The 13145-nt window shown below is 27.3% G+C and overlaps 1 protein-coding gene across 4 annotated transcripts in view; it reads right to left on the bottom strand.

Annotated features, from left to right (window-relative positions):
* The window catches only part of LOC129969208 (activating signal cointegrator 1 complex subunit 2-like), a 38990-nt gene that overhangs the window by 17364 nt on the left and 8481 nt on the right, over positions 1-13145 (bottom strand). For all 4 annotated transcript variants that reach the window (XM_056083654.1, XM_056083653.1, XM_056083655.1 and 1 more), the window contains 8 exons: positions 11446-11517; positions 10192-10306; positions 9285-9482; positions 3474-3697; positions 2565-2645; positions 1610-1717; positions 1160-1240; positions 578-652 (listed from right to left, as the gene is read on the bottom strand). In XM_056083654.1, the coding sequence (XP_055939629.1) occupies positions 578-652; positions 1160-1240; positions 1610-1717; positions 2565-2645; positions 3474-3697; positions 9285-9482; positions 10192-10306; positions 11446-11517 (954 nt within the window). The remainder of the gene's footprint in view (positions 1-577; positions 653-1159; positions 1241-1609; positions 1718-2564; positions 2646-3473; positions 3698-9284; positions 9483-10191; positions 10307-11445; positions 11518-13145) is intronic.

Genomic DNA, 13145 nt, shown 5'->3' with positions numbered 1-13145 from the left:
TACAATAGGGCACCTTGTGGTGTGTAAGCTTAATTTTAACTAAAGAACTACTTTAAATTATGTGTAGTGTTGATTTTTCACAAAAATATAAAGTAACATCCATCACATGTTATAAACCCATTCTTATGTGTAGTATTTAGAATGAATAAAATAATTTGACTACAATAAATACATAAATGAATTCTGAATAAATGAAAATATATACAACAAATTTATCTTAAAACTAGACTAAATGTTATTTCTCTCACAACATTTATATTCAGTAGCAAAAATAATGTTTTAACAAAATTTCAGAAGTATGGAATATTTTAGACCATGCATGTTAAATCACGTGAAGAAATTTTACACAATGATAAATAATTCCGAAATATAACAATAAGTACTTGCATTAAAACTTATTAAAAGTTAAATAAAATATCAAGAGGAACAGAAACTTCTCTTTGTCATTTGCAATGCAAATAAATATTAAAACAAAAAAATGTGATTAAATAATAGGAAATATTGTATATATAGTATGCCTTTCTGAAAATTATAATATCAGTGATAAAAAAAAGTTTTCAAACTAAATAAAGGATACAGATTTAAACCAACTTCATGAAAAAGCTCGATGTCTGCTTCAAAGGGATATAAGAAGTTATAATCATTCAAGAAGCTAAAAAAAAAAAAAAAAAAAAAAAAAAGCTATTATAAAACATGAATCAACAAATATAACAAAATTTTTTAAAAAGTTTAATTGTCTGTGTTTTGCTTTTGCAGAAATACTTTAGAAACTATAAGTCTTAAAAACACTTTTTTTTTAAATTAAAAGAATCATTTCAAAAAAATGTACATTTACTTTTTTTTTTTGTTACAAAAAAAATAATGTAAAAATAAAGCTTTAAAAAAATTAAATTGTGCTTTGTTATTAAACAGATAATATAACAAGTGAATACTATTAAAATTAATTTTTATATCTCTCTGCAGTACTGAAACTAGGCATAATTGCAATTATGCTCAATTTGAATTATGAATATTTCTGCAGATGGCTTATAAATACATCATGGAGATAATGGTTTCTCCCTTCATATTATTTTGCATTTATAATCCATTTAATATTTAAAAAAATGACCAAAAATTAATTGTAAAATCCAAACCTTAAGACATCACTTAGTATTCTTACATTTTATTAGAAGTTATTTCGGTAAAGATTTCTAAAAATCGTTCGGAAGATGAATATCCAGATTTTTGATTCCCTTTTGAACTGAAATAGAATTAAATGTCAATTATTGAAGATTGCACATACAGACAAGAATTTCTTTTTCTATAAAAATATAAATAATGCCTTTAATTTTTATTATTTAACTATATCATATTAAACATGATAACTGACATTTTATAGCTTCATACTTTAAAAAAATACATATAACTTTAATACAAATTTGTAACTTTATTTAAACACAACCGAGTTCAAATGGAGAAGATATCTTGTTTAATTTCCTTACAATATATATATATATATATATATAAAAGAATTAATATCGGACATGATTAAACTCTGCAATATATAGCTAATTCTGAATATAAACAATTTAAAATAAAAGCAAATACAAAAATTTAAATTTTTACTCACCTTTCAGAAAAAATGTTTTGTATACAGCAGGTGTTTAAAATATTCCTAAATACTTTCATTAATAATGTTTTTGATAGACTAACTTTCCTTTTTATTTCTTGCAATATACTAAAGCAGAAATAAAATAAATTAGTTTCAGTACTTAAAAATAAACAATAATAAAAAATGAACATACTTAAATATACAGTTATTTTTTTTAATAAAGAGAGCAAACTGCAAAGCTTTGCTAATTCTGTTGGTTCACAAATAATCCATTTAATCATTTAGCCTAATTTTTTAAACCAAAATCAAAGTAATTTTTTCTTTTAGCTACAATGTAAAAAAAAATTCATGCTTTACTATAAAAAAGGAATATTGAACATTTGTGTGTGTGTGTATAAAAATATGCCTTTGTTTGATTTGAGAAATAGAAATTCTTTTATTTAAGCAACAGATTTCACAGCAAGCATGTTTAAGACAAGACTATTAAACAGAAAAGTTCTGAGCAGGAAATTAAATATTTTATGGTCTATCATTTTATTATCCTTAACTAAAGCAATTTTTTCCATGCTTTTTTTTTACTTAATTATTTCTAATAAGGTTTTTTTTTTTTTTTTTTTTTTTTTTTTGCTATTCAATTATATGCAGTTTTTTATGAACAATACATATAAATTATACAATACAATATATATAAATTTTAACAATATGTATCACAAAAAAATAATTCATTGCAGATATATATGGGCCAGCTTTTATATAATATTTTAAAATGCAAAAATAAAAACTGCAAACAAATAGCACAGATTTTAAAATTTTACGGTCTTAAAACTATGTTGATTAGAAAGCCTACATACAAAATTCTTGCATTACTGACAAAGGAAACAAGTGATTGCAATGTTTACTTAATATTACTAACATAAATAATAACTACTTATTAATTAAAATTAATTAATTACTCATAAAATTAAACTCTTACCCTTTATTTTCTTTTAGTTTACTTCTTCTAGCAATTTCCCTTTCAATTGCAGGAAAAGCTAATTCATAAAATGTAGTTAGCCTAAAATTGACAATAGGAAAATATTAATACATGGACATGTTTATCAAAATAAACTCACTAAAATTTTCTGTATATCATACTTAAAAAATTTTTTTCATACCAAATGACACATATAAAATTTTTTTTACAAAAATGAGAAAGGAAGATTATCATATTATTGGCTTCACTGGAGTTAAGTACAGTAATTCTGCTTAGAAATTTATTATTTTCTGATTCGATTTTCAGAACTAAGGTGCATTTAAAATAATCATATTATTTCTATATCACTTATATAATGATGTGGTACAATATAACATGTCAATTTAGAGCTTAAAAATTAAAAAATAAATAAACAATGCTTTTATTGCTGAATCTTTTTAACTATGCCTATAGTTATACTTATCTTTACTAATTGTCAGTCATATCTATCTTTAATAACAGATACAGACACAATGTTTTATATTAGGATATTGTTAGTAGCTGCTTGGAATAAACAATTTCAACCCAAATAGGGATGAAACAATCTTTTATTTATTATAACAATGTAAAATGATTTTTTAAGAGAAATAATAAACTATTAATGATTTTTTAACACACGTAACTCAATCTATGTTCTGTAACTTCTTTTTTTTTTTACTGATACAGTTTTGGTATGTAAGCTTATAATTTTACTTAATTAGTAATAAATTGAAACTTAGTTCTTGCTAACTTAATAATAATTTGATGCATATGTGAAGGAAATGCATGACATCTAAGTATAATTTAGTAGTTAAAAACAGTACATATATATATTGCAAATTACAAAGGAGTAAATATAAAAATGTAATGATTAATATGGCTCAATCATACCTTAGAGGAGCTCCATTTTGATTGAATGTTTGGCAAGCAGAGGGAAAAACTTCCAAAAAGGCATGAAGGGTAGCACTTATATCTGTTATGTAATTATTAACATCCTGAAATGATGACAATGAAAATTCCATTTTTATAGTAACACCATTTACACAATACTCTGATGATGTGCCATGCATTTCTTGAAGGTTTTTTGACAATGTTTCTTCAATGGTATTAAAAGCCTAAAGAAAGAAATTGGAAAAATTTAATGTCCACTAATATGCCTGAAATAAATTAAATAATAAAACATAATCAAATTTACTACCAATTTAGTAATCTGATATTTTAACAACTATTCAGAGTTCATTGTAGTTTCTACAGAGCGAACTAGATAATTACCATATTTTTTTTTAAAAATCAGTTTTCTCCATAATTTTAATAATAATGAAAAATAATTTTCCTCTTTACTGATGAAACTCACAAAACACATAAAGAAAACTTTGGACGGAACTTTCAAAATAGAAAAATTTATCGTTTGGGAAATTGATCAAGAAATAATACACAGCTTGTAATTCCTTAAAATTTAAAATTCTAGAATAAATTATAATGTTAGTACTTATTTTAAAATAATTAATAAAATTAATTGATAAAAATAACATTTACATGACAAATAATTAGCTTAATATGTTTAGAAGATAATTTATGTTGTTCTTAACCATGACAATTCTGGAAATGTCATGTTTAACAGGAAACAAATCAAGTAAATGGCAAACCATAAAAAGAGAGTTCTTTCATTTGGAATGCAATAATAAGAAATTGCTGATTTACATTGTTTACTAACAGATCAAATCAACCTTGAACTGAGAAATAATTTTATTTCAAAAGGCTTAAATAAAAAGGATCTATTATCTAATTCAAAGTAGATCACACTAAAAGAAAAATTTTTTAATTAAAAGCAACAGTGAATTTTTTCAAGATTCAGCAAATAATACACAATTAATAAAGAAAATAAATATTTTTTTTCTGATAGTTAAATGAATTGAAATAATTTAAATAACCAAATTTTATTATATAGTATTCATCACGCACTTTTTTTCAAAATGTCAATGTCTTAACACTTCTACATATATCTAAATTTGGATTTCTTTCTCTGAATACTTCTTTTTTTTGTCGGATTTCATGATACGTCCAGTAAATAAAGTTTTATGACCATGCTTTTGATTTATTGTATTCAACACCTTGGGGAGAGGATGATTTCTTTGCATTTCTTGAGATAATTAAGAACTTTTTAAGGACTTTTGTCTGTAATTAAGCATTCTTAAAGTACTTTAAAATGATTTTCTAACAGAAGTGATTTTGATGATGCTACTCACTTTGGCTGAAAGGTTGTGGGGAATTACATACAATACAATTTGGATTAAACATATTACAGACTGATATGACACAATAAAGACATGACAGATTGGCACAATAAGCTACTCAAGAAGTACTGAACAAAATTTGTCCCATAAATAGGATATAAGGAACAAAAGTCAGAATTTTGTCAAATATGACTCCAAGCAATTAGAGCCAATCCTCAACAATCAACGGAGACAGGTTTTTAACTGGAAGTAAAAGACTTCTACAGAAATACACACACACACAATTTTCTGTGAAAAAGAAAGTTCATTCCATTAAACCAAAATGCCGTGTTGTTGACTAATCATTGATAAATTCTTCAATCTGCCTACCTCAAGCATTAACAGACTCATTTCCCCAAAGGCTATCACCACTGAAGTTGATGAAAAAATAAAAAGGAGTTGATTATTCCTCAATCAATTTCTAATTTGAAGAATGATAACAGAAGGAGTAGATACAGACTATATACAGTCACAGATGAAATTATTAAAATCTTGTAAGTTAGTATGCACAGGAATACTGGAAGATAGAATACCATATAAAAAAAAGTTTAGCAACATTTCTCAAGACTCTGTCAGATATATGATCCTTGTATACTTTAAGGTTCATATCAGTGTGCCTTTTGACTTAAGATGTATCCACTGGTTTTGAGTCTTTTTGCAATGCAAACTGTATGTTTATCATTTATCATATCAATACTGTACTCAAATTTATGAAGGAAAAAAAAAAACTTTTTATATTTATATCAACTTTTCATCAAATTCAGATAAATTGCCAATGTCATTGCTTTTTTTATTTTTTTATTTTTGATCTTTTTAGACAGCTATTTTTAGTTAAAAGATGATCTAGATACTTATTTCTTTGTGAGTGGTAATAAAATGTTTTATGTCTTTTTTTCTTTTTTTTTGAGGTCCTAATTTACCTTTTTTTGAACTTTTAGAATTTTGCAATTTTTATATTTGTGAGTTGTACTTGAATTAGATGGAGGGGAACTTGGAACTGGATAAGTTAATTTCTACAATTTAGGAAGTTTAGCACACTTATTTGTTTTGCAAACAGAATATTCTTACTAAAATTTTTAGATTTTTTTTTGGACGTACTCTAAGATGAAGAATTTTAGAAGGCACTAAAAGCTACTTTATATTCCAATGGATTACCAGATTTTAGGAATTTGAAATTCCATTTTTTGGTTTATGGTCTAGTAATAATGTTCCTTGATTCTGAGAAGAAAATATTTTGAAGATTACTGATAAAAAAATCTCTTCAGTGTTCCAGTTTAAACAATTTCAAAAATAAGCTGGTTGAGGTTCACAGCAATTAATATACTTAAATTTGTAAGACTGGCAAGAATTTGTATCATGAGTGGCCTTGATACATGTTGGTAAGCCACAACAGCTTGCATGAGAGTGCTTGAATCGCTGAGACTTAAAGCACCTTAGAGGATTTGAACTGTATTTGCAAACATTGTTATATATGTAATTAATTATAATGAATCGTAGTGTTTTGAAGTAATAAAAGTCACTTTTGTTTGGTAGGTGATATGTAGTCATCACATTTACAATTTATCCTGAATGCTGTATGTTCTATGTATCCTGAATGCCTCAACAGAAAAAGCTCATCAAGAATTTCAGATTTAGAAACAGATCTCAGTACTGGATCCCAAACAGTACCATAAAAAAGTGTAGAGGTTGAGAGAGATAATATTCTTAGTGCTAAGTTGCCTAATTTAATTTATGTGCTAAGAATTGCATCTTGGGAAAGATTTTCTGTTTCAATTAGCAAATCTCCAGAATGCAATTTCTTTATAACTTTTGTTATAAATTAACCTATTTAATTAACCACAAATAGTTGAATACTATGAAATGTATTAATAATATGCATGATGAAAAGTTTGTATCAATAGAAACATCTGTGAGAGTTAAAAGAGCCATATAAGACAAAAGAAAATCAAGTCCCGCACTAATCACTGCTTCTGGACACTTCTCATCTTGGAGCTAAGCATATGCTGTACACTCAGTTTTACCTCCAAGGAAGTTGATCACCCTTAATTATAAATCTCAGAAGTTGATCAATTTCATTTTATCCTTAGCATATTAGTCATATAACTGACTAGATTAACCCAATTGGATTTTTGCACTTTCACTTTTAATTCTTACTTAATGCTAGAGAAATTTTATATGCCTATGTCATTCCTAAGGACAATGACAAACTTTAAAATCAAATCCAAAAAAATGATCCCCGAGCTCTAGGAAACTAACTAAACAGGTATTTAGCTACCAGTTGAATCAATATGCCAGGAACCAATAGTTGACTACCCATTTGATAGGTTACCATGCATGGCCAACAAATGGGACTTTTAGCTGACTATGAGGAGTTTGAAGAGATAAAGTTGAATTTGAGATCACAATAAAAATACCCTTATCTTATCACCGTAAGGCTACAACTAGATGTTGATTTCACACACACATACTACTCATTACTCATTTCAAACACATTTATGCTTTGGTTGGAACAAAATTCATTAAAAAATTGTTAATCAAACAAAAATCTGTCATTTCAATTTTAACCCATACTTGGCAAAATGGTGGGATACAAAAGATAGATACAACCATATTCTATCAAAATAGAATCACATTATTTTTCTATCAGTCATTTGAAATTCGAAAGAATGCAAAGAATGTCTTTCATTGTATTATAACAGAAATTGGCTTGATAAGCCATTCCTCTCAGATCCAAACAACTTTTACTTCTGGTAAGTACATGATTGAGAGGGGACTTTCAAAGCTTTAAAAATAAAAGATTATACTGAAATATATGTTCCAAATCTCTAAGATGTTTTTACTTAAATCTTATAATCCATAAGTATAATCTAAACCATAAGTACCCCCCCCCCCTTCAAATACCCCAGAACTAACTTAGCTGGTTCAACATGTGAAACTTTGAAAATTCAAATTTAGAAATGCCATTTATAGTTATTAGGCATTCAAGAGCATTATTTTTTATAACACTGAAAGTTTTTAAACAGCCAGTGAACAATTTTTTATATGTAAAAACGTGGGCAATAGAATGTTAAAAATAGTTGCATACTTTTGGCGAATGATGAGAAAAGTTTCAGTTTGATAGGTAGGGTTGAATCATTGCTGTACTGTGCACCAGATTTATACATGATTTAGATTTGGGTGTAGTTTATCCTTTCCAATATGCAATATCAAGACATTTTACTTTTTGACCATTCATTTGGTAGCATGACAGTATTCTCCAGAAAGCTGGGTTTATAAAATTTCTTAGAAAGTTTCCTATTTTCCGAAATTTTTAGGTAGTGTTTCCTTCTCAATAGTGAAATCTTTTGAATAAATAATACAACAGATAAAAAAAATAAATTAGGGTCAATATCTTATGAATATGAAGTAAAAGCATTTAGTTGACACATAAGAGAACTGCTTAGCAATCCTACTATCTGGAATATTTCTTTGAATAAGTTTAAAATTTCCTTGAAAAAAATAATACAAATCGCAACTTGCTATACACTTCAAAGACCAATAGTTCAATTATGTATCTGAGCATTATGACAACACAATAAATGGGATATTATTTTCCTCTACTAAATTAATTAAATATTCCTTGGTAGAATAACAATAACCCATCTTGTTCTCCCCCCCCCCTCCGATCTTCCTTTAAATGCAAAGAGAGAAAAGATAAGTGATAGCAGAGTTCTCATATCAACACATTTTTTTTTAATTGGTAGAATTCTTAAGACAAACCACTAAATTACAAATTAATTTTTGTTTCTTTTCTAAAAAAATAAGGGAAATATATTTTATCTATTTTTCAAAAATCCAATAATAATAAATAAAGTGCCTTTTTTGAGTTAAAAGAATATAGTAAAATTAAATTCATGGGCTGTAGAAGCCAAGGAAATATAGATTCGACTAATGCACCAGTTTAAAGAAATATAATATATGAGTTCTTTAAGCAGCAATGAAATTGCTTGCCAAAAAAATAATATATATATAATAAAACTGCATACAATTTAGCAGTTTTATACATAAAAAGATAATAAATGCCTTCTAAACAATTTCATTTTTAGTATCCATCAAATAAATTACTATACCAAGACATTTAAAAGAAAGGTCAGAACAAGCAAAAATTATTTTAAAGATAAAATTTCAAAAGGAATCTTATTATTTTTTAGAAGAAAAAACTCATTTGCAAAAGCTTCAAAAACTGATAAGACGAAACTTCCTTAAATGCATAAAAATACATCCCTCCCCTTTAGGTGACAAAAGGTAAATCACATTATCAAATTTATTTTGTACAAAAGGGTTAAATTTAAACATATTGTTATTCATATGATGAAACTAAATAATAATTTAATATAAAAGAGGTTTATGATTAAAACATTGTTGAAATTTTCAAGTAACAGCTATGTACCTCAAGAGCAATTTTTGAAGTATTATCTAAATCTTCAAAGTAAGCTGGTTGAGTTGCAAATATATTCTGAATCATCTTTGACACAATTTGCAAATTCTGCAGTCCATATAAAACACACAAGTCCATAATTTTTGGCACATCAAATATATAATTTTCATAAATAGCTTGTCCAAAAGTTTCAGGTCTTATATGATGCATCTGAAAAATAAATATAAAAAGTAATTTAATAATTATTAAATTCATTTATTATTTCTGATCATAAGTAAATTTAACAAATTTGTCTTGAAAATATGAATTTGAGTTTAGCACTTTTTATTATGATTAAATATTATTTAATCAGTTAAAGTTAATTATATATGCATCAGAATCAAAAATGTATCTGGACAATTTTATGAGCTTATAAACTGAGATGAGAGTTTACTGATTCTAAAATGTCAAAATATTTTATTGCAAAAAAGTTTTTAAAAAATTAGAAAATAAACTACTTTTTGACCCATGCTTTTATGAAATAAGTCGAGAATAGAAAAGAAGATAGGTAATTAATTTGGTTTTATTGATTTTTAAAAACAGCCTGCTTGGAGGGAAAAGAATATGCTTACACACAGGCAAAATGAGCTATTATTCAAAGCACACAAGGGAACAATTCTTACTGGAAGAATATATATTACAATATTATATGTAAAATAAAACTGTTTGCTAAGCATCTTATATAATTTAAAATATCTATTGTTAAGGAAAAAAAAAAAAAGTTTGTTAAGTTATAATGGATTGAATTAATTGCACCCATATTTCTTTATACTACATTTCAGAATCAATGTTAAAACGTTACAACTCACAACAAACACTGATGATAAACACTCAATCGGCTTATAAATCTTTTTCATAATTAACACCAGTTCTTAAATACCTTTGATTCTTTATATGTGGACATCCTCAAATAAATTAAGAATACTAATTTATGGATTTTCTTAAGAGCCTGTAGTATTTCTTCCTTTAAGTGTAAACTATCCAAGTCATAGTACCTAAAATAAATAAAAAAATTAAATAAAAAATGATCCTAAATTAAATGAAAGATTAAAATATGCATATATAAAATATTTCAATATTTTTTTCTATTTGCAGTAGTTTCCTTATTGGTTAATCAATGCTTTTTTAATATTCATTGAGTAGAATAACCTGCAACTATAAATTCTTTAAAACAGCCTGTAAATGCTTAAGTTCAAAGGGGTAAATTATCAGCAAATAAAAGTGAATTTTGATCTAGATCAAATAAACTAGTTTTTGTTTTCTATCCTCCATATAAAACTGCATTTAATTACAGAACAGAATTTTATCAACAACCATAAATAAAATATAAATATTGTATAAGAATAACTATCTATTTACTTTTAAAAATGAACAAATAAAATTAGCAAAAGTTTTATTTATTTAAGACCAAATTTGAAATATCTATAGTTTCATAATGCCAAAAGTTTATATTTCATAAGCTTGTTCAAGAATTAAAACATGTTAATGGAATCATTCGATATTAACAGATTTCTGTTAAAGAAATGAGCTACTTACAATTTCATCAGCTTGATAATATAAAGTGGATCAAAGAATATATGAAAAATAAAACCCATGAAAATAAAAGATTCAGCATATAAAAAGAAATGACCTTAATAAATTTTCATAACATTTTCCCTACAGCATTATTAAATTTACATCAAAACTGAAGTCTCCAATATTATTTCTAAGATCTAAGATCATGATTCATTGCTCTTGTTTCTGACACTAGGGGTATACTATACAACCTCCTTGAAACCAAAGATCTCTAAAAAGTTCAAAAATAAATGCAAATACCTTAAAATCTCAAAAATAGTAAAATTTAAACATTTAAGAATATGACTGAGAGAGGCTTGATCTGCCCCTTGTACCTTGTCAGCAAACATCTTCCAGCTATGTTGAAAGGTGAGGGATTTGGTGTGTCCACTCAAAAAATGAGAGAGAGAGAGAGAGAGAGAGAGAGAGAGAGAGAGAGAGAGAGAGCTGTTTTCTAGAGATATCCAGATGGTAAAATCATTCAGGACTTTTACCAAAGTACCAAGGGTGAGCAGGTGGGATACTAATCTAAATCTAATATCAAAACTTAAAAGGAAATGTTATAAGTTATGTTACTTACCGTGGAGCCTGGGACAGATAAGATTCTAAACACTTATGTAAACTTTCATCATAAATCACTTGTGACCAAAACCTATAAAATATTATGAATTGAGAAGGAAATTTATTAATTAAAACAAACTTTGTGATTTTCAAATTCCTAAAATTATAAAATGTATTTTTAAAAATACTTAAAATAAACACCATTTTCTCATTCTTCTTTTACTTACATTCTTTAGTTGAAATACAGTGTTATTAATTATCATAGATTATCAATTAGTTACTAAGACGTGAAAAGTAATTTTTTAATAGCAGATGGAACAAGAGTTTTAAGTAAGAGAAATATAGTTCTTGCAGTCAAACTTTAATGAAAATCAAAAGTATCATTCAAATTGATTATTCAACATAATTTTATAATTAAAATTGGAATTACTTCAGGAGAATAAAAAGATAATAGTAATTCATAAAAAAAATGCATTCAAATATATCGCCTTATTATATCATATTTTTTGAAATGAATAAGTTAAACATTCATTTTGATAATTAGTATAGAATATTGTTACGAATCTGTAATGTTTCTTTCCAGCAAGGTTAATTCCTGCCTAAGAAAGACTGTCTTACGATCTTCTCTATTGGATGGCGAATCAGTGACAATCGGGCTTGGCGACAAAACGGATGATACTAGAATGTTCAAGAATTATGGCGATAGAGCCAATGGGAGGTGAGATATGCTTGATTGATCAAAAATCTTTTTTGCCCTGTTTCGGAAACTATAAAAGGTTGGCAGTCCAAGGCGAAGCCAGTCGTCCAGAAGTTTAGATTCGCATAGCGAATCAACGGCGAATTTGTTGGATCAGTCCAGCGAAGCGCAAGCGTTGAGTGGAGTTCAAGCGATTGATGAATTGAGCTATATAGAAGCAGCATCGAGTCGTGTGTGGAATAGCCAGTCGTGTAGTAGCAAGTCGGCAGTAGGATGCAGCTAAAGTGAGGAGACAGTGGTGAATTGGAGCCATTGAAACGACAGTATAGGACAGCTACGTAGATTCCCTCCTCCTGCTGAGGCTGCTTTGTGTGCTGCAGTTGTTGCTAGCTACCGATTACTACTTGTGGGCTGCTGTTTATTCTAAATGTTATGCTGTGTATTGCTTATGTATATCTCAGCTGTGTATTCGTGTTAATAAATGCTCATGTTTATTAATGAGGCCTGCTGATTGTGTTACACCATACATCTACTACAAAGCGAATCCACCGTCGGATTTTAGCAGAATTTTACTTGTTCATAACATTTGTTGTCAGAAGTGGGGTAGTGGTTAACGATGTATAGTGATGACGAGATTCCAAGCAAAAATGGCGAAAAACGTCGATCTGAAAGTTTTATTTATTGAATTAAAAACAAATGCAGGAAGGGAATCAAGCTGTGCAAGAAAAAATCCAGGAAGATATTCGAGCTTGGAGAGAGGAAATGCGAGAGTTCAATGCATTCATCGAAAGAAAATATGATGAATTTAAAAACCATATTAAAAGACGATGCGCCGAATTTTAAGATCATGATGTCAGATGTATCGGAAGAGTGAAAGATGTCCAACAAACGGAAAAAGACGTCCAAGAGAAATTGAAGGAAATGATCAGAGCCATGTGGAGTAAGAAAAAGTCCAAAAATTGAATGGAGACTAGTGTCATCGAAAAAGAACTTAGCATTCTGGAGAATGAACCGAAGTATAG

This window comes from Argiope bruennichi, chromosome 5 (genome assembly GCF_947563725.1).
Source record: "Argiope bruennichi chromosome 5, qqArgBrue1.1, whole genome shotgun sequence".
Lineage (NCBI taxonomy): Eukaryota > Metazoa > Arthropoda > Arachnida > Araneae > Araneidae > Argiope > Argiope bruennichi.
Note: the sequence above shows the minus strand (reverse complement) of the source record. Positions and strands in the feature narration are given on the sequence as shown.